General features: G+C 50.5%; 1 protein-coding gene across 2 annotated transcripts in view; it reads right to left on the minus strand.

Moving 5' to 3' along the window:
- Positions 1-20,366, minus strand: part of TTBK1 (tau tubulin kinase 1) — a 156,666-nt gene that overhangs the window by 39,346 nt on the left and 96,954 nt on the right. For both annotated transcript variants that reach the window (XM_078852376.1, XM_073339827.2), the window contains 5 exons: positions 17,273-17,365; positions 16,156-16,281; positions 12,417-12,571; positions 10,245-10,464; positions 5,505-5,680 (listed from right to left, as the gene is read on the minus strand). In XM_078852376.1, coding sequence (XP_078708502.1) covers positions 5,505-5,680; positions 10,245-10,464; positions 12,417-12,571; positions 16,156-16,281; positions 17,273-17,365 — 770 coding nt within the window. The remainder of the gene's footprint in view (positions 1-5,504; positions 5,681-10,244; positions 10,465-12,416; positions 12,572-16,155; positions 16,282-17,272; positions 17,366-20,366) is intronic.

A 20,366-nucleotide genomic window follows, 5' to 3' on the forward strand; every position in this document is an offset into this window, starting at 1 on the left:
TGCAGCCAGAGATCCATTTAGAAAGTCTCTGTGCAAATAGAGCTTGACCCCTTGATTTCTCTGCTATTGACAAACAAAGTGTAGGCGTCTTTCTAAGTGCTTTTGTTCTTTGTAGATAAAAGGCCAGCACTCTTCAGACATCTAGAGAATGAATTGGCCTTTCCTTATCAGACTCATGCAGTTTTGGGGAAAAAAAATTGGTAAGTGGGTTCTTTCTCTCATGTGCAACTCTGAAATTACGTTAGGGATGAATTCCAGGTGGGGGTGAAGAGATGTCTTTCCTTTATGAAAGGTATGTATGGTACGTCTGCCATGAGTGCTCCTAGTTCACTGATTCTTCTGGCTGATGTGATGGCAACTAGGAAGGCAACTTTCACTGAGAGGTGGAACATAAGAGCATGTGGCTAAAGGTTCAATGGGAGGTCTGGTGAGAGATGAATGAATGAGGTTGAGGTCCCATTGAGGGGTTGGCTTCACCAAAGGTGGGAAGGATCTAAGAAGTCCCTTCAGGATGTAGGTGTGAGGAAAGGAGTCCACACTCAAACTTTCTACGGGCTTTGTCCGCCAGACAAGAGAGGCTAGAACTCTTGACAGAATTATTACTTAGGCAACGATGCTGACTTTTTCTGGTGAGTAGACGGACTGAAGCCAGGTTTGCCAACAATAGGATGGAGCCTGGCAAATGACATCATGTGTGTGCATGAGACCTTGTGGCCAAGGAAGGAGAGGCAAGCTTTGACTAGTTCACGGTCTGAGGGTGACCTGGTTTATAGGGTCTCCTTGGCATGGAATCTTTTGTTAGATACATAGGCTCTTGCTGCAGTCAAGTCCAAGGTCACTCCTATGAAATTTATGGACCTAGTGTGGGGGGTTAAAGTGGACTTTTTGTGGCTGACACAATTCCCGGGGAGGTAGTAGATTAAGGAGTAATCGGGTTGCCAATTGGACTTCCTTGTATGATCTGCCTGTCAGAAGCCAGTCATCGAGGTATGGGAAGACAGTCAACGCACTGCCACCACTGAAAAGACCCTTGTAAAGAACCTGGGTGCCATAGCTAGCCCGAATGGAAGGACTCTGAATTGGTAATGGTCATGACCAATGAAGAACCTGAGGAATCTTCTGTGGCCTGGGTGAATGTGCATTTGAGCACCTTCCACACTGAGAGTCACAAACCATGTGCCCTCTTCCAGAGAGGGAAATATTGATGCCAATGTGACTATGCAGAATTTTAATTTTTGGATGAATATATTTAGTCTGTGTACGTCGAGAATCTGTCTCCATCCCCCATTCTTTTTGGGAACTAGAAGTAAAGGGGGTAGAATGCTTTCCCTTGATGTTGAGGTGGAATTCTTTCTATGGCTCCCTGGTGGAGAAGGGAGTCCACTTCTCGATGCAACATTTCCGCAGGAGGCTGATCCCTGAAAAAGGCCCAGGAAGGGACTTTGTGGGTGAAAGTGGACAGAAACTTGGTCAGTTAGTGAATCATTTCCAGCACTTATTTGTCTACTATTAAAGCTCTCCAGCTGAGGGCAAATTGGGTAAGGCAGCCTCCAAAAAACTAAGTGGAAGGATGATGTGGCATCAGTAAAGGGATACAGGCCCTGAGGTTCCCATCATAAGTAATTCTTTGGCTGTGGGTTAGAGTGAGGTGTGGCAGTGGATGTCACGGGAGCTGAGTACTTGGGAGCGTTGGTGGTAAAATGATTGAGGAGGTGGTCTTACGCTATTCCCCAGTTGTGATGCTTCCTCGTAGGGGCAGGGGTACAGATACCCAGAGAACGAAGCATTGTCCTTGAGAGAATGGAGAGATTTATCCATCTTCGTTGAATGTGTTAGCTGTATCAAAGGCAGATTTTGAATGGTACTCTGCATCTCTCTAGGGAAACCTGAGGATTGCAACAAGGAATCTCTCCTCATGACAATGGCCATACATATCCCTCTGGTTAGTCTCTAAGGTGCCACTAGTACTCCTTTTCTTTTTGCAAATACAGACTAACACGGCTGCTACTCTGAAACCTCTGGATGCAGCATCTGCAGTATCTACTGCAGCCTGCAGAGTGGTTTTGGACAATCATTTGCCTTCATCAACTGAGCTCTATCTTCCTGAGGGATCTTGTCCTTAAAACCCAACAACTCTGCATAATTAGTGAAGTCATATGTAGGTAGGGGCCTGATACTTTGAAATTCTAAACTGGAAAGAGACAGGAGACCTTTCTCCCTAGGAGGCCAAGTTGTCTGGCACCTTGTACCAGGGTGTAGTTTTGAGGCCTTGCAGCCTGGATCTTTTGGTGGCTGCCTGTAGCATCAGAGAGACAGGCAGCGGATGAAAGAATAGAAACTCAGCCCCCTTAGATGAAACCAAGTAGTGCTTACCAGCCCTCGTCAGGGTGGGAGCACAAGAAGCAGGAGTGGTGTCACACTGTTGTAGCTGGATCCATGATGGTCACATTGATCAGGAGAGCCACGTGACTGGGACCCGAGGGTTGCAGGATGTCCAGCAATCTATATTGAGGGTCCTGAACCTATTCATGCTGTATCTGGAGCTAAAATGTCACCCTTTTGTAGGAGCTCTTGATATTGCCTGTAGTCATCAGGCAGACGTGTGAAGATGGGGTAACCAACTCATCTGGGGAAGAGGACAAAACTGCTGCCAGACCTTTGGATCTGGTTCAACTTTGTCTTCTGTATATGCTGATGGAGCCAGTTAGTGTTGGCCAGGAGATTGCAAGTGAGGCTCATGTATTGATTCCAGGCCTAGAATAGGGATCCCAAGAGCCCCAGTAATGCTAGTGTGAAGGATCAGCCAGCTGAGGAGGACCTCAGGGCACAGGGTACCACCTGTCTCTTGGAAAGTCATATCTGGTCAGAGGACAGAACCCTGACCTCGTAGGGCTTCTATCTCGGCCTGTTCCTGTGTGGTAGGGTAGGGCCTCTTCTGGAGCCTCCAACGCATTGGGTGAAAGAGCTGGATCCTGAACCACCAGCGGAACTGATGGTACTGATGGTTGTGTGCCCAGGCTCGTGGGTGGGAGAGGAGAGAGGCTCTGGATGCTCTGTATAGCTTCCTCCTCTGGAGTAATGATGTCTCTGAATAAAGACATACCCGAAAGGATGGGGGAGTGGGGATAAGGGAGAGCAAAAATGTCCTCTGGAGAGATGTAGGTCTCACACTGCCCTGGTATGCGGAGTGGCTCAGTTGGTGGGACTCTTGGACCTGGTGCTTCCCTGGTCACTGTAGAAGATGGATCCCTCTGGGGCAGTGACGATATCATCATCTGATCTGGATGCCGAAGGGAACAGCGGTGGATGTCTGTCTTTAGGTGTGCACGTCGGAACCAGCACCAGGACTGATGGAGCTGTTCTCCTTCACGCCACTTTCTCTTGCTGAGGTGGTTTATGTGGGCCTAAATCTTTAGTACCTGTGAATGAGGACACTCTCAACTGAGAGTGCCAGACAGCCCAAATTCCCTTTTATGGGACAGGTTCAGGGCTTTAGTCCTTTACACACAAGCCAGAGGGGATGAGAGACAATGGCTGCTCCAGGAGCAGCATAGGCTGAGCCAAGAAGAGCAGGCTCTAGCAGGAGGTGGTCCCAAAGGGGACGCTCCATCCCAGACACACTGCACAGGCTGAGACACACTAACCTCACTGACCCCGCACCAGCAGAGTGCAGCTGGTCCGCAAGGGATTAAAAAGCAGAGTCATTAGAACCACTTGCTCTAGGCTGGCAGGATGTGACGGGGGCAGCAGGGAAGCCTAGAGGAAGGAAAATGTGGATAGCCAGATGAGCTCATCCTCCTCAGAATCCCCCTTGCAAGCCTAGTTCACGGCACTGAGCCTGGCCAGGGCACCTTCAGAAGAGTAGGCACCGGTCATGACAGCTTCATGGAGGCGGTTTCATAGCCCCAGCTAGGAATATGAACACCGCAGCGCCCTTTCTGACCAAGGAGGAGGTATTGGAAAGATTGGCTGCCCGGGGCACGGTGAGGAGCCGGCTTCAGTCTTTCCGTGCAGCTACATGAGCTGTCTCCCCAATCCATGTGGACCTCCGATGAGCATGGCAAGTCCCTGCCACTTGGGGGTGAACCTGATTGGGCCCAGCATTTGGGGTTTGGCCACACCACTGACCATGAAGTCACAATCTGGGCCCAGAGCACCAGTGGAGAAGAGGAAGAGCAGAGGGAGGAGGAAGGGCATGCCACCACCAAGGCCTGCAGCCTAGCTCCCTCCATGAAGCAGAGCTGCTGAGAGAAGGCAACTGGGCTGCAATGCAATCCCAGGTTTGCACAGGGGATGCCAGGACACTGAGTCTCAGGGGCTCCTGGAGCTTTGTGGGCCTGGTTAGCACAGCAGTCAGATCCCCGCCCCAGGGCCCTGTCCAGGCTGCAGCCTCCACTATTGCAGACCAGGGAGTTGTGAATTTGCCAGTGTTGGAGCCTGCTGGCTCTGCCCTGTGTCTGACACCTCCCTGCATCATCAGTGGGTTCAGATTTCTATCCAAGCCACACCAGAATGGCCCCAGTGCTGAGCTTTGTGGAACGCTCATTTCCTACTCCTCTCTACCCTAAACTGCTCCCCTTCCTCATTGTGGCCTGTACGGTTCATTTCCTGTGAGCCCCGACGGATCTCAGACAAGGTTTTCCTGTGGCCTTTGCCACTTGAAGTCAGGGCTTGCTCTCCAGATTGCCGGTGCGCTGTGCGTACACACAAGCACGCTTCTCTGTGCTCCCACAGCCAGGAGGTGAACTGGTGAAACGAGCACGTTCAGGGACAGCAAGGTAAACCCAGTCTAGGTGCGTCCCATTTAACTCTCAGAGTGGTGGGGCATATTTGTGTGGATAGTGGTCCACTCCCACCTGCTGCCATCCACATGCTGTGAACACTCTCCAGTTGCTGGACTCACCTTTGCCTCCTTCAAACAAACCTCCTTCCCTTCCAGCTGTGACTCCCTGCCCACACCAGCAACTGACCCCGATCCCCACTTCCTGTTCCTAAACTCCCAGCAACCCCTCTGCACACCTGTCCTGCCATCCCAGAGCTTCTAACCTCTCCCCCCGAAGCCATCTTCCTACTGTGACTCTCAAGAATGGCATGGCCCTAGATTGCCAGCCTTCGGACCCGCTGAGTTTCCAGCTGGGAGAGCAGCAGCGTGCTGAGAGTAAAAGAGCTGACATCACCCAGGGCATGTTTCTCAATGACAGCAAGATACCAGCTAGCAAACCAGCCAGGCGTCCTCCGCACAAACATCTCCAGGCTTCACAAGAAAGACTTGGCGGTTTTATAGAGGGGCGAAGAAGAGAAGGAGCCTACGACGGCAGCCCCGGCAGAGCCTGTCATACCAATAACCGTACCAAAAGCGAGAGACAAACTGAGGCTGATGAAAAATACTTTACAATGTGTAACAAATCCAGCCACACCCCTTGCAGGGCAGGAGGCCACTGGGCTCGCTTGCCCTTCATTTCCCAGGGCAAAGCAGAAAGGGATGCTGTGGTGTGTGAGCAAACCTTCTCTCGTGGAGATCTGCTTTGCCATCGGCAGTGGAAAGGCGCTCCGACTCAGGGCTGTTCACACGACGGTATCTCGGAGAGCGCACTTGAGTGGTAGGGGAGTCTGGAGGCGCCCGTATAGGGGAGCTAGGGCAGACACCACTTCTTTGTTCCTCTTCCACCATGCACTGGGTCTGTATGGGGGAAAACACAGAGAACGTCAAGGAGCTGATGGCAGACACGGAGGAGAACCCAGCACGGCCCACCAGCTGGGACGCTCGCTCTGGGTTTGAATCTCTCCTGTCTCTTCCTTCCAGAACAATACAGTCCCAGCTGTCCTCTCATGGCCTGTGCTAGCGGTGCTCAGAGGAACGTAGGGGCTTGTCCACACATGGAAGCTATTCCACATGAAGGAAGGGTGTGAGTCTAAAGCAGAACAGCTGTACTGGAATAACACCGTGTGTGGACCCTCTTACTTCAGAAGAAGAGGGTCTTTTCTGGCTGAGCTTCATGTACCTCCTCAACCTAATCTATTTGTGTGTTTGGGGTGAACTTGCTTTTAAAAAAAACCTCTTGCAGCAGCTAAGGGAGTGGAGGTGGGCAAGGGAGAATCCTCTCTGTCACACAGCCTGCTCTGGACCCTGGTGTGGCTGCCCAGAGCCTGTTCCTGTGCCAGGGCTGCTTTCCTGGCAGGGGCTGGGTGTTATGTAGTCCCTGGTCTTCTGGCCATGCTCAGGGGCCCAGGCCTGACCTGGGCCCTGTTGTGCTGGCAGCAGGAGATGGTCCCTGCCCCACAGAATTTACCATCGACACAAGACATGAGTGTAACAAGCAGGCGGGAACTGGGGAGGGAGGACAAGAGTTACTACTGTAACTGTGCAGCAGATAATGCCCCGCCTAGAGTGGATGCAGCTACCCTGGGTAATGACGTTTTATACATGGTATCGCTATTTCTGTAGAGGCATGGGAACAAGCCAGATCAGGATAAGGCACCTTTTTAGCAGCATAACTGCATCCACAGTTGAGGTGGGACTGGTATACCCCATCAGTGACAAATCAGCCCTCTAAGAGACATAGTGGTACAAACTCTGTGTGCAGAGCCAGGCCTGACCCTGGGCATATGCCATGGGATAGAAATCATTTAGACGGTGTGTGAAACGAATAGCCAAATAACGAACCCGCCATCCCTGCTGAGCATCTGCCCAGGATCAGCTGGCAATTTCCTGCAGCGATCACAGGAGAAGTAGGTCTGGAGGAGAGGGCAGTGATTTCGTGGGCTAGCCCATGAGGCAGCTCTCTCCACAAGGGGCGGCAAGGTAGAACGTGTGAAGGTGTTTGTGAGAGAAGCAGAAACCCTGGCATCCTTGGCTGGTGCAGGGAAGTGGACACAAGAGCAGATAATTAGAGAGGGGCAGAGTAGTGAAGGGCTGTAGGCCAATGAGCCTGATGCAGCAGAGAAAGGGAGGCCAATGGGAGGCTTTGGCCAGCCGGGAAGCAGATCTCAGCCCAGGGTTTTGCACAGACTGGAAGGGAGCAGGTAGGCCAGAGGCAGGTGGTTGCAGTAGTGAAGCGGGGAGCTGCAGCGGGCCTGGCTGGGAGAGAGAGAAAGGGTTGGATCTGAGAGATGTGGAGAACAGTGGCACGGTCTGGCTGCTGCCTGAACTGGGCGGGGACAAGAGTGGGGAGTCCGAGCAGCCCCAGGGCTGCAGGACAGGGTGCCCAGGAGCACGGTGGTAGGGTCAGCAGTGATGCAGGCCAGCGACGGAGAAAGGAGAGCTTTCAGCGGTCAGTCTGGTGCTGAAGCAGCACAGGAGGCTGGGACTGAGGCTGGAAGCAGGTACACAGAGCGGGGAGCTTCCTTATATGGAGCAGCAGCAGCTCCTCCGGCCCAGGGGCTGACCGGGACTCATCTGCCAAGCGGGATTCGCTGCAGCTCTGATTCCCTGTTCTCTTCATTCCCTCTGGGGCACCTGGCCTTGGCCACTGTCGGAAGACAGGAGACTGGGCTCGATGGGCTACCGGACTTTGGCCTGACCCAGTGTGGCCGCTCTTAAGTTCTCGGACAGAAAAAAAGGAGAGGCCGGAGTTTCCCGGGGCAGGATGCTAAGCCCCCAGCCCGGCTTGGTGCCAAGCAACCACAACTTTTGTTGAAGTCCCTGGGAGCGCCAGATGCTCAGCACCTGCAGGAGGCCCTCAGCTGCTTCTCCTGGAAACTGGCAAGAAGCAACAGCCCTCTCAGACAGAGGGAGGGTCACCCTGGTCAGACTTTGGCTCCTGAAGAGACCTCTCTTATCTGTGGGTGACCTTATGGCATAGCTCACCAGTGCCCTGGCATTCAGCACTGTCAAGATGGACCAATACTGTGCAGAAAGGAGGTCTGAATGCCCTCTCTGACATGAAGGCTCCTGGTGTAACTCACATCTATCTCTGAAGGAACCCAGACTGGCATGACGGGGAAGCCGAGTTTCCCAGGCCCAGTACCTTGTATGTACCATCCAGGGGGAATGCAGAGAATGGCGAGTAAAAGAAACCATTGGGAAGGAATGCCTACAGCTGCCAACTGGAGCAGACCAGAGAGGGAAATGAGACTGGCAGCACTTGCTCCAACACTAACAATATGACATAACTCCTGCATGAGCCAAAATGAGCACCCGCAAGGAAAACCACAAGTGGATTTTCTGTGCCAGGGTCTCTAAGGGGTATCTCAGGCCTGAAGGAAAAACTGCAGTATATTTGGTGGCTCTTAAGAACAGAAAAAGCTGAGGTGACTTTTAGAACCAGGAGTTACTGATTTTTGTGGAATATGGTTTCCACAATATGGAAGTAAGAAGGTAAGACAGGATGGAAACAAAGCTTCCCCATTCTAGTGTATGATCCTGTCTCTGCTACACACCAGTCTCTAAAGGAAACATGCCAGCTCACAATACTTGCATCCAAGAGTTTAAAATGAGTTGGCTGTGACGCTCTCCAGACTAGTGATGTTAATTTTTAATAAATCCTGGAATACTAAGTAGCTCCAGAGGCCTGGAAGAATGCTAATGCCATGCCAATATATAAAAGGCATGCACGGAATGACCCGGGTAGCGACAGGGTGGTTAGCCTGCCACAGATTCCAGTCAGAGCCATGAAAAGGTTGATATAAGTCTCAATCCACAAAGACCTAAAGGATGGGAATATAGTCCATGTCAATCAACAGGCCTTCATGGAAAATAGGACTTGTCAAATGAACTTGATATCATTCTTTGACAAGATCACAAGTCCAGTTGATAAAGATAACCATTTTGATGTTATACACTTGGACTTAGTACCACATGACGCTCCGATTAAAAAATTAGCACTAAAAATCAGTGTGGCACATGTGAAATGGGTTTCAAACCGGCTGACAGGTCTCAAACCTAACTCTTAATGTGGAATCATCATCCAATGAGAGTGTTTCTAGTGGGGTCCTGCAGTTCTTGGTCCTTGATCCAAAAATATTTGGCATTTTTATTAATGATCTGGAAGAAAATATAAAAACCTTGGTAATGAACAGATGACGAAAGATTGGTGGGTTGGTAAATCATGATGGGAACAGGTCACTGACACAAAGTGATCTGGACCACTTGATGAGATGGGGTGGGATCTGAGTTACTACAGAGAATTCTTTCCTGGGTATCTGGCTGGTGAATCTTGCCCATATGCTCAAGGTTTAGCTGATCGCCATATTTGGTATTGGGAAGGAATTTTCCTCCAGGGCAGATGGGAAAAGACCATGGAGGTTTTTCACCTTCCTCTGTGCATGGGGCACGGATCACTTGCTGGAGGATTCTCTGCTCCTTGAAGTCTTTAAACCATGATTTGAGGACTTCAATAGCTCAGACATAGGTGAGAGGTTTATCGCAGGAGTGGGTGGGTGAGATTCTGTGACCTGCATGGTGCAGGAGGTTGGACTAGATGATCATAATGGTCCCTTCTGACCTTAATATCTATGAATCTATGAGATGGCAGCTATCAAGTAATAAGTGTTTTTAAACAACCAAATTTGAGCTCATTCATCTAGAAGCAGTGAATGCAGGTCACATGTACTGGATAGGGGCTCTGTCTGGGGAAGCAGTGATTAAAGGTCTTTGGGATCCTGGGGAAAACCAAGTGGACATGACTTCCCAGTGCAATGCTGTGGCATAAGGCTAACATGAAGAAATATTGGGTGCAAGTAGGGAGGCGATATTACCTCTGTATAAGTAGTCACTGGTGAGACCATTGCCAGAAACGGTGCCCATTTCCGGTTTCTACATATCAAAAGGGATGCTGAAAAATTCGAAGTGCAATTCAGAGAGAAGCTACAAGGAAGATTTGAGGTGTGGAAAACCTGCCTAGCAGTGAGAAACTTATGGAGCCCAAGCCTTGTACCTTATCCAAGAGAAGATAAAGAGGTGATTTGATCTTGGTTTATAAGTACCTACATATGAAGAAGATGTCTCATACTAAAGCAGCTTCCCAAGGGATGGGGCAAATTTTCCAAAGCGTAGAGTCCTTATATTGAGCTGGGATGGCTCAAAGACACACATTAGCTCAACCACAAGTTTTTGAGCTGGACAGCATCACTCCTGTAGCAAGGAGAAAGAATTCCCTCAGCGCAGCAGACACTGGGTGAGGTTCTCTGGCCTGTGTTATACAGGAGGTCAGACTAGATGGTCACAATGGTCCCTTCTGGTTTTAAATCTACGGCCTGAGTTGGGCACGCACACCTCACTGCCAGACAAGAGGAAGGTTCCTTACTTTGCTGATGCTGATCCTGAGTTTGTTGCGGTTCACGTCTGTCTCTTCCCAAACCTCGGTCTCGTTGAAGGCAATGTTAGGAGGCTGGCCCAGCCCTTCCACTGGCCGGCCTGGCAGGATCGGAGGAGCATTCTCTTGGTCGCTCAAGTGTTCACCCTGCAGGACATCTTCAGTGTTCTCACGCAGCAAATCCCCAGGAACTGGAGTGACGTTAACCACCCTAAGGGGGACATCAAGACAGGACAACAATACTGATCACATAGAGAACCAGGACCCTTATATATCCTGCACCCTGGACCTGCCTCAGCACCCCCACCATATGTAGGAGCTGCTAGGCTAACTGCATCAGGGGTCGCAACCTTTCCCAGGCCAGCAGCCCATGCCCCAACAAGTTCACAAACCTCTTCCCCTCTAGCCACAAACAAAGGAAGGGCGTCTCACAGACCTCCAGGCTGACAACCCCTGCTTCAGAGAAGGTGCTGGACAATTAGGGAACAGCCGGCTGTAGGGGAAGAGTCCACCTAGCCCTAAGCCGACAGGGCTCCATAAACTTTACCCATGTTGTCCTACCCAGTGGGAAAGAGCATGTGCTCATCATCCATTTATGCCAGGACTCTCACAAGCACCTAGGCGACTTCAGAGAAAATTCCAGTTGCCTCCCCTTGGATTGTGCTGCTAAACCACTCAGAAGATTCTAAACATCCCACCCGCATGTGTCTATTCCACGCAAGTGTCAGACAGGACCGACTCAGGGTCCCCTACTCCAGTCTCCTATCTTGGACGTGGGTCGCTACCGATGATCCAGCAGAAGGCGAAGGAATCCTGAGGAGGCAGATGTGGGTTAATCTACCCCCACATTAGGTTTTATCCTGATCTCTAACAGGTAGAGATTGGTTTAAACCCTGGAATACAAGATTTAATATCCCTGCCAGAACGTGTTAGCACTCGCTGTTAGAACGCTAGATACTCTTGCCACCCAGATGATGAAAGAGATTGGATTCTCTTTCATCATCTGACAATCTTCCAGCCTCTGCGACTTCCTGTGAGGAGTTGTTCGAGGTTAATCACACATCCTGTGAAAAACCATTTCCTTTTATCCATCATGAATTTGCCACCTTTCAATTTCACTGACTGTCCCCTATCCTAACGCTGTGAGGCAGGGAGAAGAGAACGTCACACTCTCCCTTTTCTGAGCCCTTCATTGCTCTGTCGACTGTTGTCACAGCCCCTCTGATTCACCACCTCGCTAAAACAGGCAATCCCAATCTTTTCAATCTCCTGTCAGAGGAGTTTTTTCCAGGCCATTTTTAAATATCTAAATAGCTCTTTGTCCCAGGGTCACGGGACCCCACCGGCGAGCACCAGGGACCGTGTAACACGCACTGGCGTGTGGACCCCGCTGGCGAGCACCAGGGACCGTGCACCACATCATGTGCAGCACCCTCCTGATGTAAAAGCGTAAGCAGGGGAGCGTTCCCAGTACAAGGTGACAACAAGAAGACAAATGCTCAGGATCCAGGTGCGATCCGGTGACTTAGGCACACCGTATTACACACACTTCATCTCTACAGCAAAATGAACAACACTTCTGTACCTAATCCTATTGTCCAGGGCAATCACGGCCAGTGTTCCTTCCAGTGACTCTCCCTTGGTCCAGCACCTGCTGACAGCGTGACAGGTGTGACCATGTGGATAAATTGGAGAGAGTCCAGCGAAGGGCAACAAAAATCATTAGGGGTCTGGAACACATGACTTATGAGGAGAGGCTGAGGGAGCTGGGATTGTTTAGCCTGCAGAAGAGAAGAATGAGGGGGGATTTGATAGCTGCTTTCAACTACCTGAAAGGGGGTTCCAAAGAGGATGGCTCTAGACTGTTCTCAATGGTAGCAGATGACAGAACGAGGAGTAATGGTCTCAAGTTGCAGTGGGGGAGGTTTAGATTGGATATTAGGAAAAACTTTTCCACTAAGAGGGTGGTGAAACACTGGAATGCGTTACCTAGGGAGGTGGTAGAATCTCCTTCCTTAGAGGTTTTTAAGGTCAGGCTTGACAAAGCCCTGGCTGGGATGATTTAACTGGGAATTGGTCCTGCTTCAAGCAGGGGGTTGGACTAGATGACCTTCTGGGGTCCCTTCCAACCCTGATATTCTATGATTCTATGATAACACTCACCCAAACATGGCTGCTGTCTGCCTGGTGTTCTGCTGTGGTGGTGTGGAGGTGCTTGTAGACAATAAAATGTCCGTTCCAGCTTTTTCCCAGTCGAAGGCCTCATTCTCAGTAATGCCTCGTTCCTTCATGCTGTTCTCAAACACCGACATGATCAGCTAGAAGAATAAACGTAGCAACAAGGAGGGAGGTAGAGGATCTGTAACAGCTGACAGCTGCCTTAAAGAATGCCTGAAGCACGGAGCTTGTCCAAACTCACAATTTCCATTTCATGGGGATTTCTGACATTTTGAAATGTGTTTTGGAATTGTCTTTTGGAAACTATTTTTTTTATTTCTCTCGCCCACCTTCCCTCCCCCACACACAGAGGAAATGATTTTATTAAAAATTCTGCATTTGTCAAACATTTTCTGCCAGAAAACTGTTGATGAAAATCTTCTGACCAGCTCCAGTGGATACCTCTTTCTCCCGTATCACAGGGCTTCGCATAGCTGCACCGTAGCTAAGGTTCTATCAGCCTATCTCGTGAAAGCTGTACTTTCAGCCTGTTCTAAAAGCCACGTCCCCTCTCAGATCAGCCTGGAAATGGGAATGCCCAGTTAGGGCCCCAGGTGGAGTTTATGGGGCACACATGGGGTCATTTGGTAAAGTATCTCATGAGACACAGCTCTGACAAACATGACCTTTTTACAAATTGTAACTTTTTATCATGCTTTTTTGAGTGGAGATAGGGGAAAATAATGGGTAAGACCCATATAAAACTAATATCGTGGGCATGCCCCAGCTGAGATCTAGTGCCTAGCAGCAAGAACCAGCTCCAGAACTTGATCATTCCAAAGTTCCTGGACTTTGTAGGTGATTCTCTGGAGTGGTATGGCGGGCTGCGGAGGAGCAATGCATGGAACACCAGCACGGAGTACAGACTCTTGAGAGAGAGCCCTGCCATACAACCTATCCAGTCACCGAGGGGAAAGTGACCTGGCCTAGGAGCTAGACAGATATGAGTGCAAGTCTTCTCTTCCGCTGACTGGTGTTAGTACTGCTGTACGCTTAATATTAACCAAGACCTTCAGCCCTACCCTCCAAGGGGGAAAATCCCTCATTTTCAGCTCATCGAAAAGGAAACGTGCTTGCTGGCAGAGCTGGGCCGAGACCCCAGGTCTCCCACACAGCAGCCCAAGGCGCAGTCACTCAGCTGCCCTGCCTACGGAAGTAAGGGGGCTGAATGCACGTCGCGGACTCTGCTGCCCACAGCAGGTAAGACGCAGTGCTGAATTGCCCTAGCAAGAAGTCACCCACGATGGCAGCTCAGTGCAGGGAGTGAGACAGCGGCTGCAGGAGGGGGAAGGATGGTCTCTGTAAGGCAATGGATGGAGGCCTGGACACCTGGGGTTTGGTCTGGGCTCTGCCGCAACCTGCTCACCTGGTGCTGGGTGAGTCAATTACACTGCAGGGGCTGGGGGCGCTCAGCAGTCTGTGGTCAGTGTGGGGAGCCCACCCGCTGCCAGAGCACCAGGATGGACTGTGATTAACACTCTGGATGAGGACTTGGTTCAACCCCTGGGTCTGCCAGCACCAACCACACCCCCTTAACTCTGCCCCTGTGGGGATGGAAATAGCAACTGGGGACATCACAGTACCCCTAAACAGACCTGCCACCCTCTCTGTGCCCAGCACAGCTCAGCTCTGCACTCCATCCACACAGCCCACCGACCCCTTGCTGTGCTCTATGCAGGGCTTGTTGTTGCCCTGGGTGTTCTGTGAGAAGCAGCAAGGCTGAGGGAGGGCTAAGGTCCTGCCAGTCCCCCAGGGGACACCTGAGGGTAGGGACCAGAGAGGCAGGGTCAAGTTGGTGAGGTTTTGCACCGTTGGAGTTCAGGGATTTAGCATCCCCACCTCTGGAGGGGAGGGCAGAGCTGAATACATATTGCTTATTGCATGCGAATTCACCTTAACCAGAGAGGAGCTCCTACTGGGACCTTCTTGACACAAGCCAGTAGGTCCAAGAGGACATGGGGGTGAAGTGCCACGTTAGCAATATTCCTCTGCAGCTTCTGCCACAGAACGGAGCACTCTTCGTGACTGAAAGCAGCGTGCAAGCAGGCAGCACAGACGCGAGTCTGGTAGCTCACTCGGCACGTCGGTGGTAGGTGCTTTGTAAATATTGACAGAACAAAGTTCTGATGAAGACGGAACATGGAAGGGGCTGTACGTAGGAAGCATTAAAAACGGCCAGACTGAGGAGCTGGACAAGTGCCAGGTCACGGAGAGCGGCGTTAGAAAGGATCTCTGCAGTCCACCAGTCCATGCCCTTGCATCGATCACTTAGGAAACCTTCACATCCTGGGGCATCTCCACCAGTTCTGCGTAGCTTTGCTACGGAGACTCTAACCACCTCTCTCACAGCTGGACTCCTGAGCTGTGCCATAATGCTGTCATCAGTATGTATTATTGATGCAGCATGTGACTTTTCTATGGCTCCTGTTCCACCATGCTAGCAGGCTACAGCTTCTCCTCACTTTCTTTCCTCTCTTTTTTCTGGTAGAAGCATAGCTGCACTGAACTCATATAATTGGAGGTTTAGGACTAGCTGTGCCACGAAACCACTCTTGGTTTTCAAGCAGCTATAATCACAAGCTCTGTGGAAATCTGCAAACCATTTCAGGTTACCAGGACTTCTCATTGCTAAATTACTTCTGACGGACAAGTCTCTTAACAGAGGGTGCCTCCTGCACTCTGCCACTATCTGGGAAACTTCAACAAGGCCCTGTCCACATGGGCAAGTTGCACCAATTTAACCTGAATTTAAACCAATTTAGTTAAATTGGTGCAATCCCCTGTGTGGCTGCACTCATTTCCATAACGAGTGGCCTTTTCTGGTTTAGGTTAAGCTGGTTGGGAACAGGATTAAGCTAAACCGAGGGGTTTGCTTTGGTTTAATTAAATAAGCTTCAAAAATGATTTAAGTTAAACTGGTACAACTTTCCAATGTAGCCAAGGCCTAAACGACAGATTAGTTTTCCCTTACTTTCTAAGAATGGTGCCAAGAACAGGAAATAAATGTTACAGAGACAGCATCAGACATTGCTTCCCAAAGCTGTCCCTGTCCCCACCGGCTGCCTAAAACGTCTTAAAAGCTACGAAAAGAAAGGGTGCATGTTTTAAATTAAACCATGCAACTGGTTTGCTGCTGCATCCCTAGAACCTGGAGTTCAGCTCTCCTGCAGACCAGATGTGTGCATAACTGCCTGGCAGGATTGTGCAGTGGGGCTCATTCTGCAGGCCGGGCCCATGGGACTTGGAAGGAAGACACACATATGCAGAGTAGCCAGCTACTGGCAGAAGACATGTGAACATGCTTAGCTCAGACACAGCTGCTTGAGGAACATAACCTGGATTTTCCAAGAGGGTGATTTCCAGGGTGATTATGCACCCTATGGGCCCGACTCTAACTATGCCATGTAGAAGGGATGTTTTAATTGCCTTTAAAAGACTGCTGAGAAAGTTCAAACAACTCTCACGCCACCAAGGTTCATAGCGATGGGTCTGTCTGCATCAGAGGTCGGGGCTTTTTGTTTGATGGGGTGGGGTGAGGGGGGAGAGAGGAAAGAACTTGGAACTGACAAACCACCCTGTGGCCCGGCCTCTCTCTGGCTTCGCAGGAATGGCCTCTCCACCTGTGAAATCAAAGCATCCCTCTCCAATGACATGCACCAGGCCCTCCACAAGGCCAGTCTCTTACCTGATAATCGGGCTTGGTGAAGTAGTCCAGGTTCGCAATGTGATCCAGGAAGAGGTGGAATTCAGATGGCATGTGTTTTAGCAGCATTCGATGTTCATACTTCTCTTTGATCATGCCAACTTGCTCCTGTAGAAAGGGAAATACACCAGATCCCACCATCGTTCTCCTGGCTGCACCCTCCTAACCCCTCAGCAGTAGCCCATCTGCAGGGGGCCCTCATGGTCTGGCTTACACACACTCCCTAGCAAAGTGAGGCTGATCTGCTGATGCAGGGAAGCTTGGACACCTCTTGGGAGCTGCCCCTTCAGTGGAGACTCCTGGAAGTAGGGGCGGCTGCTCTCTGGCTCTTCCCTCCCCCAGGGGGATCTTTCAGGAACACCTGGATGGTCTGTTTTACTCCCGTGGACTCAATCTGACTTGCTGACCAACGCTCCCATTTAGCGCTTCCTGGGAAGCTGGCTGGCAGGAAGGAACCAGTCAGTTCATCAACACAGGACAGACACGATGGGCCAGCAGACAGGGCTGAGGTGGTCAGTGAAGGCAGACAAGCTGAGACAGCACCATTCATTTCCAGCGCGGAAGCAATCCAGGTGACACACATTGCATTTTAGGCCACGTTACAGACTGAGAAAATCATCTCTGACAGGAGATCAGAGGGGGGGAAGGAAGTATTTTTGTGTGCGCTAAAGTACAGCCGAACTGGCGATGCTGATGTTACAAGGCAGCTTTCATCCCATGCACGTAGCTAGGGAAGCGGCAAGAGGCGCTGTGGGAATACACTGGTAGATTTACTAGTTAGCAGCCTAGGTTTGAACAGGATTTAAGAGTATTCCAAACATTGCTGCAGTGAGGTGGAGTGTGCATTCAATGTAAATGTTCGTTTACTCAGCAGCTGTGGGGGGTGCGCTCTCTTGGAGACAGGCGGAAAGTTCTTCCTGACACCTAGACCCAAGGTTTCAGTGCAACAGCCCAGGGGCTTGACTCTGCCTACTGCTTTCTGAAAAGCCCTGGAAAACAGCCTCTGATCTGTGCTGAGGTGCAGGAAAGGGGAGTGGAACAGCTGCTGGACAGAGTTTACCCCCGTCACCCACTACACCTTAGTCACCATGTTTCCTACCTTATCTTTGATCTTGCGCCATGGCAGCTGACCAACTGCAAACTCCACTAACATGTAAAAGAGGGACCACAGGTCATCATGTCGACCCATCTCCTGGAGAAAAGGAAGACAAAGTAAAGCAAATACGAGGCTCCAAGCCCTAACAGCCAAACAGCATCTTTTCTGCTGTGTGGGAGACACCACGGCGTGTCAAGCGGAGTGAACACCACCCTGGGAATGTGTCACTTCCATTCTCAGGACACTTCATGAAACTAGGGTAACTATTATTCAGGTTGTACAGTCAAGCGCCCAGACCTCAGGGAATAAGGTTGTCCATGCAAGCTTAACTTGTGTACCCCTTGTGCGTATGCATGTAATTACACAATCATAGACTATTTTTTCCACGGGACCCTACATCAGGCAGTGCACAGAATGGATGATGCTCACTGCATGGGGAGCTGTTCAATACTTCTTTTTCCCCCATTCTTCAGTGTGTGGATCCCACCCTTGTTCACCCCACACTATTCAAACCTTGCTCTGAATGCAGAATTAATTCTCTCAGTGGCTTGTCTGCGACACTCATTACTACAGTAACTAAGCGCTTCCCAAATGGTTAATGAATTTATCCTCACATCTCCCTGAAGGTGAGGCAGGGTTATCCTCATTTTGCAGAGGGGGAACTGAGGCATGGGGTTTAAAGCCAAAATTGTCAAATGTGCCCATTAATTTTGAGTGCCCAGTATGAGATGCCTAGCGCTGATTGGTCTGAGTATTTTGCATTGCACAGTACTTTATATATTCAAGCACTGCTCCCAATGACTTCAGCTGAGAGTGCTCAGTGCTCGTGTAAATCTGACCCTAGGCGTGTACCCAGAAAACAGGGAGAAAGTCCAGCGTGGCATTCAACTGCTCCACTTACCACACACTTTCAAACTTCTGCAACACGTGGGACAGTGGTCTGACAGACACAGCCCTAATCCACCCCCAGAGCACCAGCCATCCTGGGACCAAGTCATCCTGAATGAGCCCAGATTTAGACAGATCGGCACAGGGATGGCAAAGGGCACATTTCTGACACCTAGGAGGCCCGCTCTGCCAAATTTCAAGTCCCTGCTCCAAAGCTCAAACTGAGGCAGCCATGGAAAATTTCAGCCCAAACAGTTAGTCTGGCAAAGGCACAAATAACTGGAACCAGGATCTTGTAATAGAATGTGTCAGGCAAACTTAGCTACAGCCAGCACAGCCAGTGCCAGCTGTAATAAGCATTGAGAGGAGAATTCCCTAGAGGATAACTATAATCCAGGGGGATCAATATACCGTGTTTGATGGGAACTCAAATGTTAACCACTAAGGAGATTTCACTGTCTAAAGAAGTCCCTACCCACTGCTTTCAGCACCGGGGGCTGAAAATGGCCACCATTAGAAGCACTTCTCATCATTATGGCTGCAAGTCTACAGTGGCCGGTGCGGCTGACCCAAGGGCAGCCCCAGAAGCTGGCATCGGCTGTTGCTGGGGTGGCCCCAGAGCCAGCCACTGGGGTGGGCCCAGAGCCAGCTGCACCGGCAGTTGCTTGGGTGGCACCAGGCAGCTGGCCCGGGGACCGCCCAAGCAGTGGCCAATGTGGCTGGCCCTGGGGGCCGCCAGAGCAGCAGCGATTCCAGGGGCAGCCCCGGATCAGCAGTCCCGGGGGCCATTCTGGAGACCATCGGAGCAGTGGCTCAGGGGACCTTGGAGCAGTTGGAGGCCGGGGGTAGTCAGCCCCCACCGCTAGAGCAGGGATCACTGTTTGGCTCCCGGAGGGCCCCCGGAGCAGCTAAGATTCAGTCATGGGTATTTATAGTAAAAGTCATGAACAGGTCACGGGCCGTGAATTTTTGTTTATTGCCCGTGACCTGTCCATGACTTTTACTAAAAATACCCATGACTGAATCTTAGCCTTACTCATCACGCACAATATAAACTAGCAGTGGATCTAGAAATAAAGGTCTGGAGGGAAGCGTGCTCTAGTGCAGGAGTTCCCAAACTGGGGCCTCTCGACCATCAGCCGTCTGCAGGCCATTTGCTGGGGATCTGCAAAACACGATGCACCTCCCGGCCTAGAAGCCTGATTACTAATCCCATTTCTGACACTGACTCTTTATGTGACCTTGAGCTAGCCACTTAGCCTCTCGGGTGTCAGCATCCTCATTTGTAAGAGAGGATAACACTGATCTGCCTATTTTTAGGGCGACCAGTAGGGGCTAATTAGCTGTCTGGGAAGCCCAGTGAAGATTAAAAGTGACTATCAATGTTTTACCACTTACAGTAACTACACATATGCATTTCCAAATCACCTCCTAAAAGCCACATCACTTGGGATGCAAAAAGGCTGGAGGGAAGGATGAGATTGGGCAGAGGGGAGTGAAGGGTCAGAGCTCATAAAACCTTTTCTTCTGGCAGGAACTTTAGTTCCATAATCTAAGCATCAGAAGAACTTTACCATACAGACAGGAAATACTGCTTACATATTTACAAATATTAGATGAGAGGGGGAAGGCCAGACATCTGGGGAGACTGGGGCAAAACAGGCCAAATATTTTGCAGAAGTAACATCCCTCTTCGGAGGAAAAAAATCTAGGATTTGTTCTGAGTTACCCATGTCACCAGGGCTAGGCTGCCATGAGCCACAGCCTTCCCACGGCCAGCATGCTGCTAGGGCCCTCGGGTGGTGGGCCCATGGCAAGGAGCCACACAAGGACATGGCTTTCTGTTTCTCTTGTATTTTATTTTTTCTTAATAGCAGCAGCAAATATGGTAACTGCCAAATATTAGACAGGCGATGAGAGAAAAGCCAATGACTAGCTCATATTTTTACACATACAATCAATAGCCTTCCACCTCCACTGGAGTTATTTGACACATCAGCTTGCTGTAGGCAACAAGCAACTCACATCAGCGGACCCCTCCCGCAGCTACAGAGCTACTCTGTGTCTACATGGCAATAAAAAGCCCACAGCATCGAGTCTCAGAGCCCAGGCCAGTTGACTCAGGTTCGTGATGCAGGGCTAAAAATTGCTGTGTAGACAGTCGGGCTCGAGCTGGAGTCCGAGCTCTGCCATACACCCCCCTCGTGGG

This window comes from Lepidochelys kempii, chromosome 3 (genome assembly GCF_965140285.1).
Source record: "Lepidochelys kempii isolate rLepKem1 chromosome 3, rLepKem1.hap1, whole genome shotgun sequence".
NCBI classification, from domain to species: Eukaryota; Metazoa; Chordata; order Testudines; family Cheloniidae; genus Lepidochelys; species Lepidochelys kempii.